The sequence below is a fragment of the Argopecten irradians genome, chromosome 4 (assembly GCF_041381155.1).
Source record: "Argopecten irradians isolate NY chromosome 4, Ai_NY, whole genome shotgun sequence".
Classification (NCBI taxonomy): Eukaryota; Metazoa; Mollusca; class Bivalvia; order Pectinida; family Pectinidae; genus Argopecten; species Argopecten irradians.
Window position 1 is genome coordinate 27,160,393 of NC_091137.1, and position 25,582 is coordinate 27,185,974.

A 25,582-nucleotide genomic window follows, 5' to 3' on the forward strand; every position below is an offset into this window, starting at 1 on the left:
GGCCGAATGTGTTACTGAGAAGTCAGTGAAATGGCACGGGCAGATGGACAGTCCCGAGATACTAAGAGAGAGTGATATACCGAGGTCAGAACTTTTACCTGTGTAATTTAATTGCTATGATTATTTGAAATCTAATATGCTCTTCAAAGCTATTCCAGTCATCTTGAGAAGACAGACTTGTAGGATCATTACACTGGTATAAAAATATAGAATACAACTTGATTTTGAAACAAAATGTTTATAGTGTTGGCAAACAATAAAAACTTTTCTTCTCACATCTATTTCGCATCGTAGTAGGCCACAATTGCATGATATTCTAACAAGTAACAGTCAGAGCTTATCTACAAGACGGAGAATATGAATATCTATTTGACGTTTCGATTTTATGGACTTACAATACATAAACTGTTGTTGATTACCTTCATACATGACCAATGCATCTCCACGTTGTAGTCTATCAAATGCATATTTGATTAAAATCCCTGTGGTGCTGGTTTCCGCTTCTATGTGCCATTTACAAATGTAGCCTCCACTTCTTCCAACTCTGTTAAAACAACCATTGATATATTTGTTATGTATCATCATTGATAGGCATGTTAATTGTTAAGGGAGAAACTGAAGTGTCACCACTAAATTCATTTCTCTAATATAATTTAGGAATGCTGGCATTAAATTCATAACATTTTAGATACATATCACCACATACCGTTTTTAGGATATTTCATAATATTAATAGAGAAATAGCAAAATAATATTCTACTCTTTTCTATGTATCGTAATCAGTGAAGATTTCGGCGTTTTGAATGATTACTGTGTCGCTTTTGTAAAAATCCATTGCATGCTTTTGGTCGAAAAGAAATTAATGAAAACATTGAAAAAACCAATTTCACACTATATATGTCAACACAATGCAGAGTTGATTCTACGTAAACTAAATGATAGAAAACTAGGTTTTAATTTCAAAATCAATTATTTGAAAATATACTTGAATGTGAATTTATTGTTGGTAGAAGTGGTCTAGATATATATCAAAGACAATTTATATATTGTGATAAATCGCTGAGTAATGTTTTTTACCCCAAATATCGCGAAGATATGATTTTCTTACCCGGAATACGAGGCGGGATAATCTGGTGATGAAATTGTCGTTATAGGTAGTTCAGCCTTTATCTGAGTTATCTCCCCCTTACACGGTGCATCCAGTATATAACTGATCACAAATCCACTGGCGTTGTTTGTTGCATCAGAATTAAACATTAATTGAAATGAAGTATTTTTTAAAACCATTGGCGAGATGTTGAAAGTGTCGCTACAAACTTTCGTGCCAGTCATATCGAAACCTGAAAAGGTATGAAACACATTTTTCGTTCTTCGATTGGGTAACCTAATTAGAAATATCTAACTGCCGTCACTTAGACATTTTATTTTTATTAATTCATATATGCTTCCCTTTAAACTTGATAACTTTTGAAAAAACCAAACAATCCAAATTCCATTGTCAGACCAAAACCTCAGAACGTAGGTATCCAAAATTTATAACCCCAGATTTTCTATTTTCAAGTAATAAATAAGAAAAAGTAAATAGCGATTGATTTGAAGCCAATTCTATTAGCTATGAAAATTTACCTGGTGTGATCTCAATATAATCTTGACAAGATGAGGCAAAATGGTTGAATTCCACGGTCACAATCACCCCTCGATCCGTGCCGCCATCCGTAATATTCCAGAAGCATTGCAAAGATCTGGACATAGTTAACATAGGTATACCAATATCATCATAATTTCACAGTGGATAGTACTTTAAATGATCAAAACGTAACCATATTCTGATAGGTTCTTGAATTAAACGAAATGTAGCGGTTTTTGGCTTTAAAACAAATTCCAATATAACTTACGACAAGTAAGGTTCTGGAAAGTTAGAACTGGTCACGTATTGAACCGTATCGTTTGCCTTTAATGTTACTGGGGATGACACTGAGGCTCCGCATGCAGCAGTATTATCTGTTAAATGCCAACACAAAATCATAATAAAACATCCAAGCATTGAAATGCAATAAAATTAATCAAACGTCTGTACAACGGGAAGTTTTTTTTTGCAATTAGATTGAAAATAGCCTGTTGGTTACCGATGTACTAGTAACTGTACCATTTACAGATAAGAGTTATTTACACTAAGCACATGGGAGAAAGTTTTTAACCATTATTTACCCGTTGATATGTCTTATGCTTTCATTGTCTTAACACCACATTTACTTAAAAAATTCTACAAATATCCAATGATATAGGAATACAGGAAAAGACGTGGACAACAATTTTTTTAATCCATGCTTGCAGTATTTTCGTATTTATCTAAATATAAGATATGGAAGGAAGTTTTTTTAATATTTTGCTTGTTTTAGCTATCTTAGAGTATGTGAAGCAAATACATCAAACCATTTATATATAAGTACAATTCATTGTATCTGGTCATCTCAAATAGACATGCTAAGGTTAATTTCTGATTAAAAAACTTTTGTTATGAAAAAATATATTATAAAACATACCAGTAGCAGCTATAGAGAGATACTGTATCTGAAACCCTTGACCTTCCGCTGAATTAACAGAAAACTCAACGAAGGTTGAGTTCCCAGCAGCAAGTTCTAGCTGAACTGCTGGCGTTGCCATTGTTGGGTTAGCGGCAGACGAGGGATAGAGTTTGGTTCCAGTGTTGTCACATCCTTGTACAAGAATAAAAAGCAAATTAGTCGATATTCCATCCCCCGTTTTCAGGACATATTGTAGGTAAAGAAACCTTGGTTGAAACATGTCATGGCAATCGAACATGGCGAGCCCTTAAGACATTTAACTTTGTTACCAAGTTTGAAGAAAATCGGTTAATATTTATTTCAGTTATTGTACGGAAGTGGCAGAAAATGACTTTTTTTTAATCAAAGGGCCATAACTCTGCTAATTAAGATCTGCCAAAAGTAGCGATAGAACTTGGCTAAGCCCTTAGTGCATTTAACTTTGTTACCAAGTTTTAACAATATAAGTTTTCACATTTGTTAGTTATTACACAGAAACTGCAGAAAAATGACATTTGTAGTAAATAAAAGGGCAATAACTCTAATAAATATTCCGCTGAAAGAGTTGATCGAACCTGGCAAGACACTAAGGCACTAAACCCTGTTACCAAGTTTGAAGAAAATCGGTTAACATTTGTTAGTTATTGCAGGGAAACGAAGTGTTACAGACAGACGAACAGACAGACGGACAACCCCAAATTAATATTCCCCGTTTCGGAGAAAGCGGGGGATAACAATGATTGATAATCAAAATACTAAGTAAGTATCTGGCAATGATAACGTGGCAGTGGTATTGAATATTCACCATTTACAAGTCCAAAGTTTTCTTGTAGAAGCTGTTATATACATTCATACTTCTATTACGTGTACAAATAAAATAATCTTTCTTGGTTTTCCCTTAAACGCAAGAACTAAATTGGTTTAATTGTCCACGATGTGGTTTTTTCTTTTCTCAGAGCACAAAACTCTTGCGATTAACTTTCAATTAAAGAAGAATGTTCCCAATAAAAACATCTGGAATGACATAAAAGTTTATGATTTACACTCCCTTTTCCTCGAAGTTAAGATTCGTTGTAATTTGTAACGAGTATATGGTTGTATGTCTCATATGCAATTCTTTGGTAGATTGAAATTTGTGTTTGAAGATGTAGACCTATGGCAAACTGATTACCTTGGTTAACTTTCAAACCACTGCCAAACTGATCGTTCAGTAGTCATTAAGACCATTCAAACAAATCACTAACAGGTTACCATGATAACTATTCAGACAAATAAAAAACATTATTTTAGACGCCAGTCAGATAAATGACAAAATGGTTACTAGTCCAGTAAAAATACGAAAAATAGAGGCAATTTTGTTTTCTGCTTTTTGGGATGGAGGATCTTAGTATTTTACCATGGAAAAAGTCACCAAAAATCATATGTTCGGAAAGTCTTTTTTTCAACACCCGAAAAATAAGAAAATATATAGAAATTACATTTTGACCACTTTTAAAGTAAAATATATGCTATTTTTGCAATACTTGAAATATGAATTCGGGTATAAAGTAAGACAAACTTGAGGTTAGTAGAAATAAGTTGAAATGATACAATAATTCCAGTCAATCCAAGAAATAAAGAAGGATGAAAACGGCTCAAAACCTTTTGAATTTAGCTCCCGTTTTTGTTCTTTTTAGATGCAAACATTTATAAAATCTTACCCTGAACTATATCAGTTTATGCTTTATGCCTTAAAGAATAACATTTTCTTTGATATCAATGCATGATCGATAATACATTAACTAGAAAAACCTATATAATTTATAATTGTCAAGGAAATGTCAAGTTGACTAATCGTGCCAATTTGAAGTGTTTTTATACTTAGATTTTTGGCAAAACACCCATTTTGGTAGTTAATATTTCGGAAAATAAAAAAGCAAATGCTTCCAAATATGTTATATCCTTTTTGTATATTTTGTACTTGTTATTTTTATCATTTGTTGTAAAAACGGTATAAATATGCACATCTTATTTAGTAGTAAAAACTTCCTATCACGTTAATTTCGCTGAATACCAAAATATGTCTAGGTCCATAAATCTGCAATACAAAAATCTTAATTTTTCGAATATGCTTTATTCGTTTGTCATAAAATTTTGACAGTATATAAATCAGAACTGTGATGTTTACATCTATAAAATTGAACTTAAACTTTTATTCTATTCCTTTATCTCATTGAAAATTATATAACCCCCATCCAGTTCCATTATGGAAAAATGAAAAACTGACCTATGCAAATATTTGATCAAAAAGAAACTTTAATCTCACTTTATAAAGAGCGCTCCATTATGGTGGTAATATCTGCCAAAGGATTTTGCAATCTGATTAGTCACAAAATAGATATTCACATTTTTGACATTTCAATTTAAGGACATCGCCGTTTAGAGAAGTTTAGTCAAATTGGCACTAAATGAGGATTTGATCGACCTCACGTCCTTTATATTTGGGGATATCTTGATATAGTAGTCTCTTTCATGTGAATATAGCCTACATATAATCTGAATTAATAACTATCTAAACACTTGAGACGGTACTTACTGAAAAATTCTTGAATGAAAAAGACATATTATTCAATTTGGACTTCAAAATGTCCTTGGAAAAGGCCAAAATACCAACTCTGAGCAACCATATTATCTCAGGTAGTGAAAGTAAAATGTTTTATTTTTAAAGCCTTTAATCAACAAGTTTTATTTAAAAAAGATTCCACCAAAATGAGTATCAATGGTATTGTTGATAATAACAATTTTTTATCTTAACAATCCAACAAAAGCATATTTGGCTGTTGCAAGGACATAATTATGCAAATTTCATGCTGTCATACTTTTTCCCTGTGTTGATTTCAACTTATGTTTTTAGCAATCTGTGCTGTCCTTATAACGTTCTTGTCATACATTAATTTTATAATATCTCATGATAACCATGTAAGTTTATATTTGGCTTCAAAGTTGGCAAATTATGCAAATATCCCTATTTTTCTGATTTTTTGGGGGTCAAGAAAAACACTTTCCCAAATTTTTATTTGTGGCGACTTTTTTCTTGTATAAAACAAAGTCAGATCTGTATGAAAAACAAGAAAAAATTATGTTGCAATTATTTTAGGGTAACACCCTATCTTTACTGGACTATACCTTGATAAACATTAAGAACAGTCCCACTACTCAGTCCACCTATGTCCAAGTACAGTAGAATACCAGCTGTCCCATCACTAGCCTCAATGTGCCACTCACAGGTGTAGTTACCAGTCTGTCGGTTCCTTAAAAACAAACAGATAAGAAACAATACGCTTACAGCAAGTATTGCAAAAAGGAACACACGTTCCCTACTGTAAATTACATTTTCTAATGTATGGTAAGTTATTATTGTTCAGTTATGATATTATGGTATGAAATTTGAACAAATTCTGTTGATGTGTTGTGAAGCTGTATTAGTCCGACAACTGCAATTTGTGAAACAATCTATTTTTCGATAATAAATTTTCAATTATATTTTGACCCCAAATTAAATTCCAAACTGTGTTGTGAACAAATCATGTTGATATGTTCTAAAGTTATCGTACGGAAAAAAACATGGAGCAATCTCTTGAATCAACAGTGGCCTTTGTAGTTGACCTTCTGACCCCAAATTCGATCCCAAGCTGCATTTCGCACATGCTACCATTGTGTGAAGATTGATTAAAATTCATAAATTCGTTCTCAAGTAATCATCTGGAAACCAAATCAGACAATCAATTTGATTCACTTGTTCTACTAGATTCAAACTATAATTGAAATGGACGTACCGGAACGTGTATACATGTATTCCTAGCTGGTTGTCAGTTTCCCTAGATAAACACTTAAATAATAGTGGATTGTAATTGTTATTGTATACATTTATTTTAAAATGTAGTTCTTTATTAATATATAGTTAAAACGGGGAAGAAATTTGTATTAATTTTATGATATTCATATATATTGGTATGATATATAATTATAATAATAAAAGTTAAATATGTAGTCATTGAATTCATAGTTTGATATCTGCTGTTTCAAGGAACATAATTCTACAGGTAAAGAATGAGATAGTTTTAAAATTAAATCACAGTTTTTTTGCCTCACATTTTATAAGAATGATACTATTCATGTTCCTATTACAACTATCATTCAAACTAATGCATGACACAACTAACAGACATTTCAACTCCAAATGAAGTAGTTATATAAGTCAACCCTCGTTAATAATTAAATAATTTTATGTTCTTGGAGATTTCATTAATGAATTCTCAATATTAGGACAGTTGTGTTAAACACTTACGGGGAGGGACAGAGTTACTCTCGGTGATATCAATCATATATTAAAGTGATAATCATATTTAGAAAGCAAGTTAAGTATTTCCATAATAAATAATAATTAAAACAAAAAAGAATTTAAAATGAGTAATGCTATGCATGTGCATTGTCCCAATATGTGACGTCATACTTTGACTAGAGCATTTGTGTGCCAGGTCTTGTGTTTTATATAATGCAAGCATAATAAGTAGAGGTATAACAGACGTGTACATACAGGAACAAATTTAAATCTGATCAGCAAATGATTTACCAACAAGCAGGATATATTAAATTATATAATCACCTCAATCATTTTGTGTTCTACTTATTTGGACAAATTCGAATTTTTAACTATAACAGTTACATCATGGGACCTTATATATTAACTTTGATTCACAGTTCAGGAAATGATACATCTACAAGTCTATTAGGTAATAGCTATAGTTACATGTATAGCTAGAAATTTGTTTGTATGCAAAGGCACACACTTCCTCTTTCCTACAATGAATAAATGAAATAAATATACATATGGGATTTAAGGTACATAACTGCATTGTAATTTCTCAGTTGGACAACTAATCATTAAAGGTCAATTAAAATTATACGGTAAAGTAATATTCTGTGTGATTCAATTTGCTTTCATATTACTTTCATTTTATGAGTCACACATTCATGCATGTAGGTGCAAGAAAGAAGTAGTGTTGATCATGATTTCATTTGTGATGCTGGTTTCGATACTCATTACTTTCATCAGTTAAAGGCATGTAAAATTAGCATGTTATTTTAACTTAAATGGTCACTGGTATGTCATGGTGTTCATTTTGTAAGTTAATTGGGAATGGCTTAATGTAATTTAATTGTTGATATTGAGTCGTCAAAACTGTAGAAAAGTTTAGAATATGTGGTATATACATGTATATCCATAATTAAACCATTTAAAGATGTGTCGATTCATGATCATGTAGATAGCAGAACTAGAAACATAAACATTGCATTTTGTTTTGCTAATGTTTTCAGCCCCATCAGGCAACTGTGCTAATATCTTAATATTTGGATACAAGAGTTTAGATGACATACATATATTTGTACCTATAATATTGTAGCTAATAACTAGCATCACTAACAATATTAAGTACTAACTGAATTAATTTGCCCTAAGCAAGTGACACAGGCTCCTGAACTTTTTTTAAGAAATCACTGCACAATTAAAAAGAACCGCTTTCAGACGAACAGATGTGCAGAGATAATAACTTCCGACAATACAAACTAAAAGGTTTGGGGGTTGGGGTGAGGCTAACATAGTAAGTTTAAGTTGCATTGGGATTCCTAGAAAAGGGGAGGGGGTCCGTGAATTAGGAGGCCTTGATTGAATTGGGAGAGTCGGTATAGACCGTCTCTTGTGGCAGGGTCCTAGGGATTCGGACTCGCATGCAACCAAATATGACTTCAATCTAGTTCTCGGTTAGGTCTCAACCATGATTTACCATGGAGGGACAGGACTTTTAGTCCATTCCCGAGGAAAACCAGGTGGGACATGGTAGGCTCTGTTAGGTTTCATCCATGTTTACCATGGGGAGATAAGAATTTTAGTTTAAAACTAAAATTAGTTCACTCCTGAGGCATCAGGTGGGGCGATCTAGTAACTTCACTGGTGCTAATTACCACTGGGCAGTTTTTGTTCAGCATGGAAAAAATCATATGTTATATGATTTACCCAGGGGACAGCAACAGATTTATAGATGGAATATCTATATAATGTGATACATGTATATAGATACAAGGCTGATATGCACAGTGCTGATATGCACAAAATGGCAGAGCACCAACTGGATTGTTCTACGATTGCTCTCACTCAAAATTACTTTGGGAAGATTGAGACCAACCCATGCTTTACCTGGAGGGGTGGGGGGTGGGGGTGGGGGGGGGAGCTGATGTGCCATTAAGTGTATGTTATACACAGGCGGTCAGTTCCGTGTTCTTAGGATCCTTCCTGACATTGCTATGGCCTATATAAGTGCAAATATGGTAAGGGGGAAAATTAGAAGTACCTTAAATTAAATTATGGTTTTTCATGGGAAGGTATGTTTTGCAGGCACTAGTTCGTAGTTGTAGGATATCGATAATGAATAAAGCTTGGTTTAAGTATATTTATGGCGTTCATTGTTTTGGTTTTCAACCAAATTATGTTCAGGTGCGGTAAGACATCACGTACATTTTGTATTTCCCTACATTAGTAGAAAAATACAGTCTGCAAATGAGATGTGTATTTGACCTACCATGTGTAGTTCGCAGGATAATACGGAGAAGTAAAACTTTTTACGTCAACGTCGGCCGTCAGCATAGTTGAAGTGTTATCTGTACATGGTTTGTCGAGGACGACGCTAAATACAAATCCGTGATAGAAATCTTCGTCGTCGCTGATGAAACTGACGTTCAAACTTGTATCGTTAAATGTAATGAGAGGATGGTTGAAATTTTTTCTCCACATGTTTGACTGGCAGGTGTTGATGGACCTGCGGAAATGTTACATCAAAATATAAACAAGTTTATCAAACATTATCGATTTGGTTCATTAAACGAACTTACCATATGTAGATATGAATTCATGTTATTTTCACTCTTTTTGGATTATTATGTTCATGGACACAATTATTAATAGTAATTTATACATAAATAAATATAATCATATCTGATGACAAATACAGCATTATCCACCGATACACACAAGTATAGTTACCTTCAATTTTCAAATAATCGTTAGCACATCCAGTTGACCCCTCTATGTCATAGAACTCGACCGTTAGAATTATTTTTTGTCCTGAATTTCCACCAGATAAAAACCAATGGCAGTTTTCGTTCCTGTCAGTAAACAACAATAAATACAGTCACACCTGCTTTTAGAGACTACCCAAGGGACAAAGGTAAAATTAATTGTAGCCAAGTGGCCTTTATATATAGGCCAAGTAGTGTTGACCTAGGCCATTTTAGATCAGGAGAATATGGTCTTCTTAAGCAGATGGTATTTATACATGGGTGATTATTCAACCATTTGGCAACGAATTCAAGACTCACAATTGAGACCAAAATAGGATATTAGATTTCAGTTTTTTGTCGCCATCCATTCATCAATAGAGCACCATTAAGTGTATATCAACATCACAAATATATCAGAAAACTACCAAATTACGACATGTCGCGTGTATTTTTATAGCTCATATGTAAAACAAGTTTCTCACACTGTCTTTTATAAACGTACCCTCCATATTCCTTGGGGAAGTTTGTACTGGTAAAGTACTGGACATCCTTAGTTGCTTCCACGACTTTTCCATTGGCACTGCAGGCCTCGGTATTGTCTGCCAAGAAATGATGAGACAAGTATTCGTTTGAAATAAGTTCAATATTGAACTATCTTTAGTGTTAAAGTTGAAAAACTAGCTTCACCATTCAATGATGGTCTGGTGACTTATAAAGTACACTGCATAGTTATTGCAATATAGCATCAATTATATCAAAGCAATAGTAGAAGAAATAAAAAAAAGCTCATAACCTTGTCTATATTCCAAATTTTACGTATTTAGTATTTACGAAAAAATAATTGTTGTGACACATTTCAACTTAAACAACAATATTAAGTAAAGATTTAAAGTATAATCTGTAAACTTAATCACCGAGTAAAATACGATGAGTACTGACGAAAATCTGTTGTACAAGAAGATACAAAAAGATTGGTTCTATAAAATAATATTAATCTAAAAATACGTAATCACTGAATATTACCACTAGCTTTTTGTGCTGTAATCATGAGCTGTAGCCCTAAATCACCAGTTGATGACGTTACAACAAACTCGACGTAGGCTGATCCATTGAATGATACCTCTGCAGTGTTCCCACTATTAACTGTGGTATTATCGGATCTGAATTTCTCCACTCCATCACTATCACTTCCTGGAAAACGACATGATCTAAATGGTTCTGTTCAAAGTAAAATTTCAGCATAACAATTGATATATGTAATGTCTGTTGGTCTTCGTAGTAGAAAAACTATGCTGTAAATGTTGTTCTCTTCTCTGAAACTGTAATAGATTTCAGATGTTCCATTACTCAGAGAAAAGTCTATTTCTACTGAATTGCAGATACAGTTGTCGTCAGCCGAATGTGTTACTGAGAGATATATATACCGTAAGTTAGAACTCTTCCCTGTGTAATGGAATCATTATGAAAAATTTGAAATCTAATACGTGTTTCAAAGCTATCCAAGTCATCTTTCGAAGGCAGACTTATAGGATACACAGGGGTATGATAATATATAATACAACTCAATTTTAAAACAGCGTGGTTATAGTGTTGGCAAACAATAAACAATTTATTCTCACACCTATTCCGCAACGAAGCAGGCTACAATTGCATGATATTCCATTAAGTAACAGTCAAAGCTTATCTACAAGACGGAGAAAAGGCATATTAGATCTAGTCGACGTTTGAATTTTATTGACTTTAAATACATAAAAAATGTGGTTGATTACCTTCATACATAACCAATGCATCTCCAAGTTGTAGTCTATCAAATGAATATCCTATTAAAATCCCTGTGGTGCTGGTTTCCGCCTCTATGTGCCATTTACAGACATAGCCACCGCTTCTTCCAACTCTGGTAAAGCAATCAAGGACGTGTTTATTATGGTCCATCATTAACAGGCACGTTGATTGTTAAGGACGAAACCGAGACTGACTAGTAATTTCATTTGTATAAACTATGTTTGATCAGGTCGACATGGGATTCATTGCGTTTAAGATACATATCACATAACGGTTGTATAATACCTTATAATTGTGGAGAAAATAGCAAGACATTTTTCTACGCCTTTTGTATGTATCTTTATCAGTGAGGACTTCCGTGTTTTTAATGTTTACTGTGTCTGTCGGTTTCGTAAAAAAAATCATATTGATGCTTGTGTTCGAAAAGAAGCTTAGAAAAATATTGAAACAAACTATTTAATACTATATCTGGCAATGCAATGCAGAACCGATTTTTGTATTTTGAATAAAGTGTAAGTAATATTGAAAACTTTGATACCAATTCTGCATAGAATAAAGAATAGAAGATTATTTTTTATGTTTAAAAATCAATTATTTGATAACGTCTTTGACATATGATTTGTTTGTCGGTATAAATGCAATAACTGTATCAATGATATTAAACTAATGTATAACAATGAATCGCTAAGTGAGAAAAAATCGCGAAGATATGATTTCCTTACCCGGGATACGAGGCGGGATAATCTGGTGATGAAATTGTCGTTATAGGTAGTTCAGCCTTTATCTGAGTTATCTCCCCCTTACACGGTGCATCCAGTATATAACTGATCACAAATCCACTGGCGTTGTTAGTTGCATCAGAATTAAACATTAATTGAAAAGAAGTATTTTTGAAAACCATTGGCGAGGTGTTGAAAGTGTCGCTACAAACTTTCGTGCCAGTCGTATCGGAACCTGAAAAGCAAATAAAGAAGTGTTTCATAATTCTATTGGGTAATATAATCATACTTACTAGTGAGAAAAATAGCAAGATATTTTTCTACGCTTTTAAAGACGGAAGTCATAAGCTTATCTGGCAGCCGCCATTAAAATATCTAACGACACGAAGACACTTTCGTTGTTTTATTTTCTTATGCGCTTCCGTAGACAGCCGACAGTGAGCAATTTATTAGCCATTTCTATTGAGACTTTACCTGCTGTGACCTCAATATAATCTTGACAAGATGAGGCAAAATGGTTGAATTCCACTGTCAAAATCACCCCACGATCAGTACCGCCATCCGTAATATTCCAGAAGCATTGCAAAGATCTGGACAGAGTAAACATAGAGATGTGCCAAAAACATTCACAATATCATAGTGCATTTAAGCATTTATGTCACTGCCTTTTTAATATTTCATAACCTGATGATTAAAAAAAGTGACTGTGGCGTCACGACAACGTGATAGTGATATGACAAAAAAGAATCGTCCAATCAGAAAGTCAAATTTAGAATAAGAACAAAGGCAAAATTGTTATAGTACTTGATGATTAAAAAAGTGACTGTGGCGTCACGACAACGTGATAGTGATATGACAAAAAAGAATCGTCCAAGCAGAAAGTCAATTTTAGAATAAGAACAAAGGGAAAATTGTTATAGTACTATATTTTGATAGATGGTTGAATTTACGAGTCACGTTTTTGGCTTTAAATGAAATTCAAATATAACTTACGACAGGTAAGGTTCTGGAAAGTTAGAACTGGTCAAGTACTGAATCGTATCGTTTGCCGCTAATGTTACTGGGGATGATACCGAGGCTCCACATGCAGCAGTATTATCTGTAATTGGTTATCAACTAGGTTACTTCTTCACATTATATTCGTAGTAATTTTAAAAAAGGTATGTGGCTAAGTTATGATTAAGGTTACAAGGTATTTCACAATTACTTGAATTATGTACCATTTCATTCTTCCAGATCATATCAATCTGTGGTGGCGAAACATTTTTTTGCAAATATTCTCTGACCTACCAGTAGCGGATATAGAGAGATACTGTATCTGGAACCCCTGTCCTCCAGCAGACCCAACAGAAAACTCCACAAAACTTGAGTTCCCAGCAGCAACTTCTAACTGAACTGCGGGCGTTGTCATTGTCGGGTCAGTGGCAGCCGATGGGTATAGTTTGTTTCCAGTGTTGTCACATCCTATAAAAAAGAGACAAAATCTTTCGGAGTCGGTGTCATTGGTGGAGACAGCACAATAAAAGGACAAGAGTCCCAATATTATCAATAGAAATAACATTATTCAGTCTTCAAAAATATTCATGCACTTCACATACAAAACACATTGCATACCCGGAGTACCGTCCTTAAACGACCTTATCTGTTAATCGTAATCAACCAGCCAACCAAAATACCATGGATCCTTATTTGTAAATAAGGGTAGATGTTGACTGTACAATTAGTTTTTATTGTCATTGGTGTCAAGTTATAAACGTAATTAATCTTATTACTATTTTAGCCAATATATCAACTTACAACTCAGTTTAGAATCACAGCTCTGAAAACAATTCCTAATAGGTAACCTAGGTAACCATTCAGACAAATGACAAACAGGTTACCTTGGTAAACATTAAGACAAATGACAAACAGGTTACCTTGGTACAAATTAAGACAAATGACAAACAGGTTACCTTGGTAAACATTAAGACAAATGACAAACAGGTTACCTTGGTACAAATTAAGACAAATGACAAACAGGTTACCTTGGTAAACATTAAGACAAATGACAAACAGGTACCTTGGTAAACATTAAGACAAATGACAAACAGGTTACCTTGGTAAACATTAAGACAAATGACAAACAGGTTACCTTGGTAAACATTAAGACAAATGACAAACTGGTTACCTTGATAAACATTAAGAACAGTCCCACTACCCAGTCCACCTATGTCTAGGTACAGTAGAATACCAGCAGTCCCATCACTAGCCTCAATGTGCCACTCACAGGTGTAGTTACCGGTCTGTCGGTTCCTTTTAAATAACATAATATCGTGAATTGATTTCTATTTTTCAATTAATTGGAATATGGCTAATAATTTGAGCATAAAAGAAGCTTTGAACGAGGATCAAACCTTGGTTTTATCATGTTCCCGAATTCATTCTAGAAAATATGGAGGAAAGTCAAAAATAGTTATTTCTCTATAATAAAGTGCATTAATTGATGTTTGTATTATAAAAAAAAATTTTGTTTCTTTTGTTCATATAATTAGTAAAGCTGTCCCCTAAGGGACATCCACGGCTACAACCGGTCGAGATAATCACCACAAACTACACCTAGCCTCCTTCCATGCTTTGTTTAGCCAAAGTTTAGCCAAATAATGCTCATGCATGATAATTGGTAGTTTATGGGGTTGTTAAATATTATGGCATCATAATAGTGTGTCATTCACTCACCAAGTGTAGTTATTAGGATAACCAACCGACGTGAAACTTTTAACGTCGACGTCGGCCGTCAACATTGTTGGAGTTCTCTCAGTACACGGTTTGTCGAGGACGACGCTAAATACAAATCCATTATAGTTATCTTCGTCATCGGCGATGAAACTAACGTTGAAACTTGTATCGTTAAATGAGATGAGAGGTTGGGTAAAACCTTCTCCACATACTTGTACAGCAGAAGTGGATGGACCTATAATGATAATAAACTATATGAAGAACGTAGGAAATACTCTTAGTATATTGTAAACAATCCATTGGCTTTTCTTAAACAAGCAAAACATCAACTTTGAAGCCTTCAACTATTTGAGGTGCACCAACTTAACATTTATCGATTCCATTTACGATTTCTATATTTTATATGAACTGAATCAACCGAATTGTGCCATTATATCTGCGCAAATCAACGGAAATCGTTCAGATGTTCAATATAAACATAAGAATGTCGAGTTAACGAGTTTCGGGTTGAAATAAGTTGAAGTCCCGATATCTGTATCTGTCTTATTTTTTCATGATCTAAAAGGATTTTGGGGGAAAAAATCTTGTTGTAAATCATGCAGAGACAAAATTTAATCGAAGTCAAAATGAACGATAATGATTCGGAATCTTTTGTTAAAAAAAAATAAAAAAAAATATTGAACACCGCTAAGTGGGTCCCATTTTGTCAAACTAACCGATGCTAGCCGACATTGAACGTCGTTGTCGAGAATATCATGTGACTACCGTAACTACGTAACGTCCGTCCGAACACTTCTGGGAACGGATCATAAACTTTCCGACTACCGTTCGGCAATGATCGTAATTATATGGGAAGTATCGACTTTCATCAACTTCTGTACCAATATTATCAAGAATTCATTATAAATGTTCTTTGGTATAAGTTAATTTGAACTACATCTACAAATACTAACACTATCTTACTTGCCGTTTGTTGATAGTCACTATAGTGTGGTTTTAAATCTAAAAATGCATGTGTAACATGGTTTCAAGAACATATGTCAAATTTCAAAGAAATAGTGTATCTCGATTGTTTGTCACAGAAATACAACGAGTCATCCATTGTGCCATCAATTGTATCAACTAAGTATTCTATTATTCCTACCTTCAATCTTTAAGTAATCGTTGTTACAATCGTTAGCCTGTTCTATATCATAGAACTCGACCGTAAGAAACACACGCTGCCCTGAGTTTCCAGGGGATATATACCACTTGCAATTTTCGTTTCTGTTAACAAAATCATATAAAGTTTTCATGAAAATGAAAACAGAAGCAAAGTTTAAAAGCACACAGTACCATTGTAAAAATATGTTTTCCATAAAAATGAAAACAGAAGCATTGTTTATGAGCACATAGAACACTATAAAAAAAATTCATAAAAATGAAAACAGAAGCATTGTTCAAAAACACCCATTACAATTGTAAATTCATATAAAGCTTTCATGAAATTGATTACAAATGTATTGTTCAAAAGCACACAGTACAATATCATTGTAAAGTTATATAAAGTTTTTGTGAAAATGAAAACAGAAGCATAGTTCAAAAGCACACAAAACAATTGTAAAATCATACGAAGTTTTCATGAAAATGAAAACAAAAGCAATGTTAAACACACAAAAATATCGCACATATAACTTTATTTATTTACTTATACATTCCAATAGAGAAATGGTATGATTAAGGATCTATGTTCTATATCCATTCATACTTATAATTCAGTCACAAAAAAAAAGAAACAAACAAAGCCAATACAATCAAGTTGATAGACCGTTGATCAATAACACCGTTATTAATAACAGGAAATCACAAAAATCACAAAAGAATAGGAGTGGTACATATTAAAGATGCTACATCGCTGAGCTGACACATGGTGTTTTTTCGCTATCAAAAAACAGGAACAGGCGAATAAATCAGTAATTTTCTTCAGTTACAAGAATTACTTACTTTAAACTATTACCAACATTGTAAAGTCTGAGCTTCTTACTTTACTTTAAGATACAAATATTAAAAATAATTAATTCCGTCCCAAAAGAAATCCATTGCAATGTGTTCTATATGGAATGAAGTACTGATTGTCCATGCACCAAGAGCAAATGAAGTTATTTAATATGTACTTGTGTGTTAATTAGACACATATACATACGATTAAACAAAGGTTAGTATTCAAATGATGGGTATCTGGTATGCTCTGTCGGTTGTGAAGCACCATGAAACTTACATTCCGTATTCTTGAGGGAAATTGGTATTGGTAATATACTGAACATCCGAGGTGGCTTCAACAACCTTTCCACTGGCAGTACATGCTTCTGTGTTGTCTGAAATAAAAATTAAATTTCTTATCCCTCCAAAAAAATAACACAATATCAGAAACGCTTAGTTATTCCAAAAGGGTGATCACTACTCTAGTCACAGTTCCCTATACAAATGTCGTCGGCACATGTCAAGGGTATAAACAAATCATCGGTAGACTAAATGTGATTGGCCTATGTGATATGTATAGTATGTCATTCCGAAATGTCAATGAGAGAAATGAAGGTGATGTCATTTTCCAGCAAGAAATTATGTTTAATTATCAATACTAAATAGATTTGTATATATTAATTTTAAGTCTTATAAAGGTATTTTAATCATGCTTGCTGTCCTGTGCAGTAATAATTATGTCGTTGTAACATGTGTAAATTACCACTGGCTATCTGTGACGTTATAAATAGCTGCAGTCCTAAATCTCCAGTTGATGACGTCACAACAAACTCGACGTAGACTGATCCAGTGAATGGTATCTCTGCAGTATTCCCATTACTTATTGTCTCATTGTTGCTTCTATATTTCTCGACTCCGGTACTATCACATCCTGCAATAAAAAGGCATGTTAAGAATTATATTTACTTATTCTTTTCTCTTGAAAAGTAAAACTGATGCTCGTTGTAGGAACTTATCCATTGTAATGCCATTAGTTTGAGAGCGAAACTCACGTCGTTTTCTCTGAAAAGCATGACGTCACGCTCGCAAATACTTGACGTCATAATTATATATCTACATTTTCACTGCAGTCCCACTGTGTGCCCTTGCCAAGCGCAGTCTGCATTCATATAGTCTATGGGCTTTAAGCGCTTATTATGTCGTTATTATCATAGTGACGTCACAATTGTCGTGCCGGCGATCACGGAAAACGTCTGTTGAAATGGCTGTTCCATTCATGACGATAACGAATGATTAATTCATAAAAGTACATGGTTTAAGCGAAGTGGCTTTTACTTTTTAGAATATAACTGTAAAATAATTTGATAATCTTATAGAGTGCAAAGATTAACATATATTTTACACAAATATTCTTGCATTTCTTTGGTGTTAAAGGTTTGTCTACACATATTAATGTTCTGACATTATTAATAAATGCTAGGGACTATATAACCAATAATGTATTTTACGGCTGTGCCTGCATTACAATAAAGGCTAGGGACAAGGTTATCAATAATGTATTTGACGGCTGAGCCTTCCTTACAATAAAGGTTAGGGGCAAGGTTACCAACTAATGTAATTGACGGCTGTGCCTACCTTACAATAAAGGCTAGGGGCAAGGTTACCAAATAATGTATTTGACGGCTGAGCCTGCCTTACAATAAAGGCTAGGGACAAGGTCACCAATAAGGTATTTGATGGCTGTGGCTGCACTACAATAAAGGCTAGGAACAAGGTTACCAATAATGTATTTGACGGCTGTGGCTGCACTACAATAAAGGCTAGGGACAAGGTCATCAATAATGTATTTGACGGCTGTGCCTGCCTTACAATAAAGGCTAAGGACAAGGTTACCAAATAATGTATTTGACGGCTGTGCCTGCCTTACAGCTTTTCTGGGTTTTTTCAATACACTCTTCTTAATTTTGTAAAACGATTTTTCCGATAGTGTACCGCCGAATTGGACTAATTTATAGATTATAATAAACAGTTTTTCGCATTTGCGCAAAAATTTGACTACGTTAAGATATGTGCGTAAATAGTATATAATTTAACAAATCTTTTTATGTATTGATACCTTCATACATGACCAATGCATCTCCACGTTGTAGTCTATCAAATGCATATTTGATTAAAATCCCTGTGGTGCTGGTTTCCGCCTCTATGTGCCATTTACAGACATAACCTCCACTTCTTCCAACTCTTGTCAAACAAACAAGTTTAAAACTTGATAAACGCATTGATAAACATTTACGAATACTAAAGTCAGTGAAACAATGCACTTTTTCATTAAAAACATTAAAATATACCTCTCATTTAGCAACACATATGTTAGGATAATTTCATATACATTAGAAATAAACTGAGATTACACCTAGTATTGGATAGCAGTTGACGGTAAGTTATAAACACATGAGAGCAATAAAAACTAATGAATTACGTAGAACACTCTCCATTGTAATGCTTGCATCTAAGCAAACCTCAACTGTCTGTCGCTTCTTTTGAAATGCTGAACGGAAGACATCAAAATATTTTAAAGAAAATAATATTTCTTATTCAAGCTGGAAAGTTTTTCCATTTATATTGCCAGTTTTAAGTGCCCTTGGGTAGGTATGATATAATGAGTCATTTGTCTATTAAATGTACTTACCCGGGATATGGGGAGGGATAGTCCGGTGTTGAGAGCGTTGTTATAGCTAATTCAGCCTTAATCAGAGTCACTGTATCCTTACACGGCGCATCCAGGATATAACTTATAGAGAATCCGTGCTCCTTTGATAACTGGTTAGAACTGAATTTTATGTTAAAGAAGTTTTTTCTGAAGACCACTGCAGTATATTCTTTCGTGGATGAACAGATAGGCGTTTGCGTTGATTCGTGATCTATAAATAAAAGCATATATGCAGTGATATTAAAACACCATTTCAGAGGAGAATTTCACAATTTTCGGCACAAACAAAGCAGGCAATTATGAAAAGAACTAATAGAAGGTTTTACCTGCTGCATAATGTTTGCAATACAACGATGAAAGTAAGTTCGGTATCCATGATTCTCTGAATCCTAACCCACTTGTTTACCCCATAGTCTACCTGATGGTACTGTTATAACAATATTACCTGTAATTACTAAGGTATCTGTACACGACGGATCAAAGAAGGCGTACTCGACCGTAAGTATGACACCACGTCCTGTACCGCCGTCTGTTATGTTCCAATAACAGTCGGAGCTGAAAGCAAACCTAGATATTAGAACATACCATCATGGACGCGACCTGTTTTGTAATAAGTATAATAAATATAAGATCATTCCGTTATGTCAAAGTAAATATCGTTATTATCTTAAATGGATAGTTACCTTGGAAACGCATTATCAAAATAAGTAATGAGCTGGAGTGTATTGTTTGCCTCCAGTGACAAAGGTGATGCTGAACTGGCGCTACAGGCAGCTGCATTGGCTGAAAAACATGACAATGGTCACATATTTACATCATGCAATACAATATATAATGTTTTCGCTTGCTCCACTTATTATGCAGTGATTCCAGCAATGGAATATATTGTTTTACAAATGTCACTAGTGTAGTATAACACCGAACGGATTATGTACATTTGTGTATTTAAGCGTTGCTTTTTTGCAGTAGATAATTTCATTGTCCTAAGAAAGCATCTTTCCTACGAAAAAAGCGATTACACAATCATGTATTATGCTACAAACACGCGGCTTAGAGAACAGACATATTTTCAGAAGCAAAAACTCATTTCATCAGCAATTAAAAGACACACATCTTTCAAAATAACTGTACTTTATACTTATAACTTAACTTACTGGAAGGAAAATCAGCTAAATACCCCAACTCAAACCCTGCGTCCCCGCTAGAGGATACGTTGAATTCTACGTAAGCAGACGACGATGATACGATGGTGACGTTTTTGTTACAGAAGAAGCATGAGTCGGTGTATGTGTCTCCAGGACTTGGGAAGAGCAACGTTCCTGATTTGTCACTGCTTCCTTATAATAAAAAATAAAAATAACATGTATGTTTGATTAAAGATGCTCTACCGAAACATATATGATACACTATTTGAACAATAATTGATGTTTACTCATGTAATTGTATGTCTAATTAACACAAACAATAATATAAAATATGTTATTTTATTTTTTGTGGATGCGCAAATAGTACTTCACTCCATAAAAGGCATAGTGCCTTGCATTTTTTTTTGGGACGCAATTGATTTTTTGGTATTTTTATCTTGAAGGAAATTAAGAAGCTTAAACTTTTCAACGCTTGTAATGATGTTAAATAAATACCTTTTGTAACTTAAACAAATATCATTTGTCTGCTCCTGATTTTGACTAGAAAAATACAATTCGTTAGCGGTGGAGCGTCATCAATAGATAAATTGACAACTTATTTCAGTATTCGATATATTTCTCAAATATTTGACATGTGTACTTTAAATGCGATTTCGGTTATGATATTTTATAATTAGTTTAAACATATCTTGTTGTCAATACAGAAAAAAAAACTGGATAAGGCAAAACTTATTACAACTTATTAAAACGTTCTCCTAAATTACAATGACGAAATAATATAACCGAGACAATATTGATAACATTCAATACAAAAATTACATTTTTATGAAATCAAATCTTTTTCTTGTCTTTTTAATTGATAATTTTTACTAAAACTGTCTGCATAATTTAGTTGACTTTTATATGTATTTTAACCGTTAAGAAGATAACTAGCCCTTGTGTGCAATATTTACGGGTGTTGCTATTATATAATGTATTACACGTAGGGGAACTGCAGCATTACAGTGTTTGTTTTGTTATGAGACACTTCATCTGTATTGCCAAATGCATAGTTCAAGTTCAAGTTCTTTATTACTTTGGTCTTATTAGCTCACCATTGTAAGGTACAAATCATAATATCTATACATGAAATGTTCTATGACATTAATATTTGAACTGACTTCGCATAGTGCACATCACTGAGACGTATTGCCGAAAACAACCAGTAATATAACTGGCGACATGTTCTAGCAACGAGTGTATTTGGCCTGAAAATATTGTGTTAAAAATAAATGTCTCCATAGTTTACCTTCATATATAAAGAGAGTATCGCCATCAGCTAAGGTGTCCAATTCCAGACTGAGAAATAGACCACTTGATTCAAATTGGTTAATTTGCCAGGTACATCTGTAAGGCCCACTTTTAACAGCACTGCATCAAGATTAAATTAAATGGGAGGAAAAGTTATAAATGTGAGGAAAAGTTGGTAAGCCTGTCTGGATAGTAGTTCGATGGAATATAGGAGGTAATAGTCATATGAAATACGAAAAATCTAAGATTTTAATGGTATCCGTTATTTACGGTTCATAAAGAATATAATTCTTTAAATTCCCTGAACAATACAACCATTTCTATAACGTTTAGCTTCTTTTCTTTCCAGTCTCTGATAATTATCACAATATTCTTTTTATAATTTTCAGGATAACATTTTAAAGTTATTTGACCAAATTCTGGAAATTAAATCTATGAAAAAATCCTTTCAAAAGAGGGAAGAGAAACTATATTACACTTGTTTTGGGAATATTGTCATTTTTTATACGTTTTAAGAACAAAATAACACTCAGAACTGCCGAGGACCCCAATTATTATCTTTCTGAGAATTTTGGATAATGAATATGAAGATATGATCATTTTTCTTTTATTCCTAATGAAAAAATATTATGAGACTCATTATTACATGCAATAAGTAAACATATATTTCATTTAATATAGGATAAAATGACTTTTTATAAGCATCACACAGTTATGTTTACTTGTAAAAAAAATCAAAATTTTAAAAGAAAATCCCTACAATTAGAGATGGGAAAACTCACATATTCCATTATAGAAATTTAGAAATGTATGGGTTGTAAACTTATTCAAATAAGAAGAAAATACTGAAATCAAAAGTGCAACTTCATCGATAGACTTTTAGAATAATTATTAAAGTAAGGAAATTGGTATTAGTTTACGACGTCATAATATATTATAGCTGGTTATGTATGGATAAAATTACATCCTAAATTTTGGGACTATAGTCTGTTTTTGCAATCTTTTTTATTACATGAAAGTTCTTTGAATGTTGTTTCTTTATATACTTAGACCGTGTTTTTATCTTAACTGAAATCGTGTAAATTGCTATAATACTGTATCTTGCATGTAAATGATGTAGACATTTTGTGAAGAAATAAGCTATCTCTATTAATAAAAAGCTGTTAATTTTTATTGCAATTACAATTGTTTATGACAAATAAATGTGACATAAAAAATTAAAAAATATACTTTTTCATACGAGATTCGAATTCATTACTAACTTAATTCGGAACGTAAAATCTACCATAGAGGACTTGAATATATCATATTATTTAAATACTTAATCAACGGGACTCTACCGTAGGGGATACGAATTTATTACTTTCTCCTAGGCAGACACGCGAGCTATAGGGGATTACAATGTATGATAATAATACTAGTCTTTCTATCCTCACATTGAAGATTACAACATCGCATTACAATAAACATAGACATAGCAGGCAAAGTTATGATATATTGCAAACCAATATACATTTTCATTGTGTTTTTGTTACATGCAGTCAGGTTATAGATGAAATAACTTAGATAACTATTCAAGTATTTGATGACTAAATAACCTCGTTAATAATAAAGAATGTAATAGATCATTTATTGTTAATATTTGAAAAAGAAACTTTCTAAAATCTGCTAAATCTTTATTCTGTAAACTGAATTATAATTTCTCTTCCAAGCAGTTAATTGATACATAATTTTATCTTCAGGTCATGAATATGTTACTTTTCTTAGATACGTGAACACTATCGTAGGGGATTTTTACCTTCTAAGTTAGGAACGCGAACTTTACAGCATATTCTTAGTTAGGAACGTGATTTCTTCGGTAGGGGATTCGAATCTATTACTTTCTAATTTAGGAACGTGAACTCTTTCGTAAGGATTTCGAATCAAATTATTACGATAATTATTAGTTTATGCGGTTTTGAAACAAGCCCCTCAGAGTTATTCACAGTATGATCTCACTATCTAATGTTGTTGACTTATTATAGGATTTTAAATCCAATCATTCTATATAGACAACACAAATACAGAAATGTGTTTCATCGCGAAACAGCTTTTGACTGCAGATGACTAATTAAATTCTAGGATTAAAAGTAAAATTCAGTAAAATAATACCTTTGGTAGTCGCCAGGATGTCCAGCAGGTTTAAGGTAATTGGGACCCAGCTCTGCCTGAAGTTGGTTCAGTTCACCTTTACAAGGCTCCTCTAGGATGTAACTGACAACAAACCCAGCATATTGGTCCGAATCATCACTTTTAAAATAAAGTGAGAAATTCGAACTTCTTTGTTGTGTTAATAAAGAAGGGAAAACATCGTCTTGACAGTACTGTATAGTGTTTCCATCTACAAATAAAATTATAGTTCATTCCTTTTAAAGAAAAGACAATACGTTAAGTATCATATTATTAATTTTTTTTTGAAGCGAATATACTGAACATATTTAACACACTTAGCAACACCTTTTAACGATCGGTTGATAAATGTACCTATGAGTAAATCCATAAACCATTTAGAGGCCCATTACCTTAATGATAAAATAATTAAAAACACTTTTAAAAACGGTAGTTACATATTATATATAAATTTCTTAACAGTGAATATCATATTCATTTCGCTGTTTTACTTGTAAGTCGGCGGCGGGAAACTTAAGACGACCTCCGTTATGAAAACTAACATTTGAATTACTCTAATTATTTTTTTCAGAAAATGATGATATCTTTTTGCGGCTCTATAAATATATCTCGTTCTACCAGTTTAGTAATTAAAAGCCTTTTAGGAAACACAGTGGGACTTTAATAGATGCGAATAACGTTGATATGTAATAAGTGTTTATTTGTTATTCTCATACTTTGTAAATTCATTTTAAAGTGAATCATTCAGAAGAGCTAGTCATATCAGTTCATGATATAATTTTAACGTTGTTTTCAAAAGAAAATGCTTAATAACAGTTAGTCAATGAAAATGCATATAAACCGGAGATCCCGGAAAGTATAAGTTTCTATTTATCACATGAGTGATATTTATGAAAATTTAGACGAAACATTCAATTTCATTTCTATATACGAGTGGCGATATTGGGCTCAGATTTGACATTTCCGTCTACAGAGACTATCGCGCGACAGCAAACTTTGGATCATTATTATCATGTGACACTTCTTCAATAGTATCACGCTATTTAATTCATGGTCATGGACCAGTTATATAATTAATATTATGTTTATGTTTTAATTACTTATAGGGACACGCACCTGCTGTAGTTACATCTAGACAATCCGCACTATCCTCCAGATAACGAACTTCAAATGTGAGAATGATATCCTTCCCAGTTCCGCCATTGTCAATGGTCCACCTGCATTCTTCATTACTAAACGAATTTAATTAGATGGGCAGAGTAAACAGATAATCTTATAATGTACAACAAAACAATATTTGTTGCACTCTCTCTCGCTTCATCAATGGAGACAATTAATTTAGAGTGTAGAAATGAATAGGCCGATCACAGTCGCGTAATAGTAATTATGCAAGACTGACGATGGTCATCGAACTTGGCTTCAGGTGTCCCATTA

At 33.2% G+C, this 25,582-nt stretch overlaps 1 protein-coding gene across 2 annotated transcripts in view; it reads right to left on the bottom strand.

Moving 5' to 3' along the window:
• LOC138321138 (cubilin-like) overlaps window positions 1-25,582 on the bottom strand; it is a 60,729-nt gene that overhangs the window by 16,882 nt on the left and 18,265 nt on the right. The window contains exons 7-27 of one of the 2 annotated variants that reach the window (XM_069264582.1): window positions 25,265-25,380; window positions 24,131-24,359; window positions 21,978-22,099; window positions 20,699-20,881; window positions 20,228-20,327; window positions 19,990-20,099; window positions 19,524-19,755; window positions 18,951-19,075; window positions 17,598-17,765; window positions 17,133-17,229; window positions 16,020-16,141; window positions 14,876-15,110; window positions 14,328-14,452; window positions 13,451-13,624; window positions 13,154-13,259; window positions 12,635-12,750; window positions 12,164-12,395; window positions 11,429-11,553; window positions 10,683-10,850; window positions 10,162-10,258; window positions 9,643-9,764 (exon numbers count right to left, since the gene is read on the bottom strand). In XM_069264582.1, coding sequence (XP_069120683.1) covers window positions 9,643-9,764; window positions 10,162-10,258; window positions 10,683-10,850; window positions 11,429-11,553; window positions 12,164-12,395; window positions 12,635-12,750; window positions 13,154-13,259; window positions 13,451-13,624; window positions 14,328-14,452; window positions 14,876-15,110; window positions 16,020-16,141; window positions 17,133-17,229; window positions 17,598-17,765; window positions 18,951-19,075; window positions 19,524-19,755; window positions 19,990-20,099; window positions 20,228-20,327; window positions 20,699-20,881; window positions 21,978-22,099; window positions 24,131-24,359; window positions 25,265-25,380 — 3,104 coding nt within the window. The remainder of the gene's footprint in view (window positions 1-9,642; window positions 9,765-10,161; window positions 10,259-10,682; window positions 10,851-11,428; window positions 11,554-12,163; window positions 12,396-12,634; window positions 12,751-13,153; window positions 13,260-13,450; window positions 13,625-14,327; window positions 14,453-14,875; window positions 15,111-16,019; window positions 16,142-17,132; window positions 17,230-17,597; window positions 17,766-18,950; window positions 19,076-19,523; window positions 19,756-19,989; window positions 20,100-20,227; window positions 20,328-20,698; window positions 20,882-21,977; window positions 22,100-24,130; window positions 24,360-25,264; window positions 25,381-25,582) is intronic. The other variant, XM_069264581.1, reaches the window with a different exon arrangement.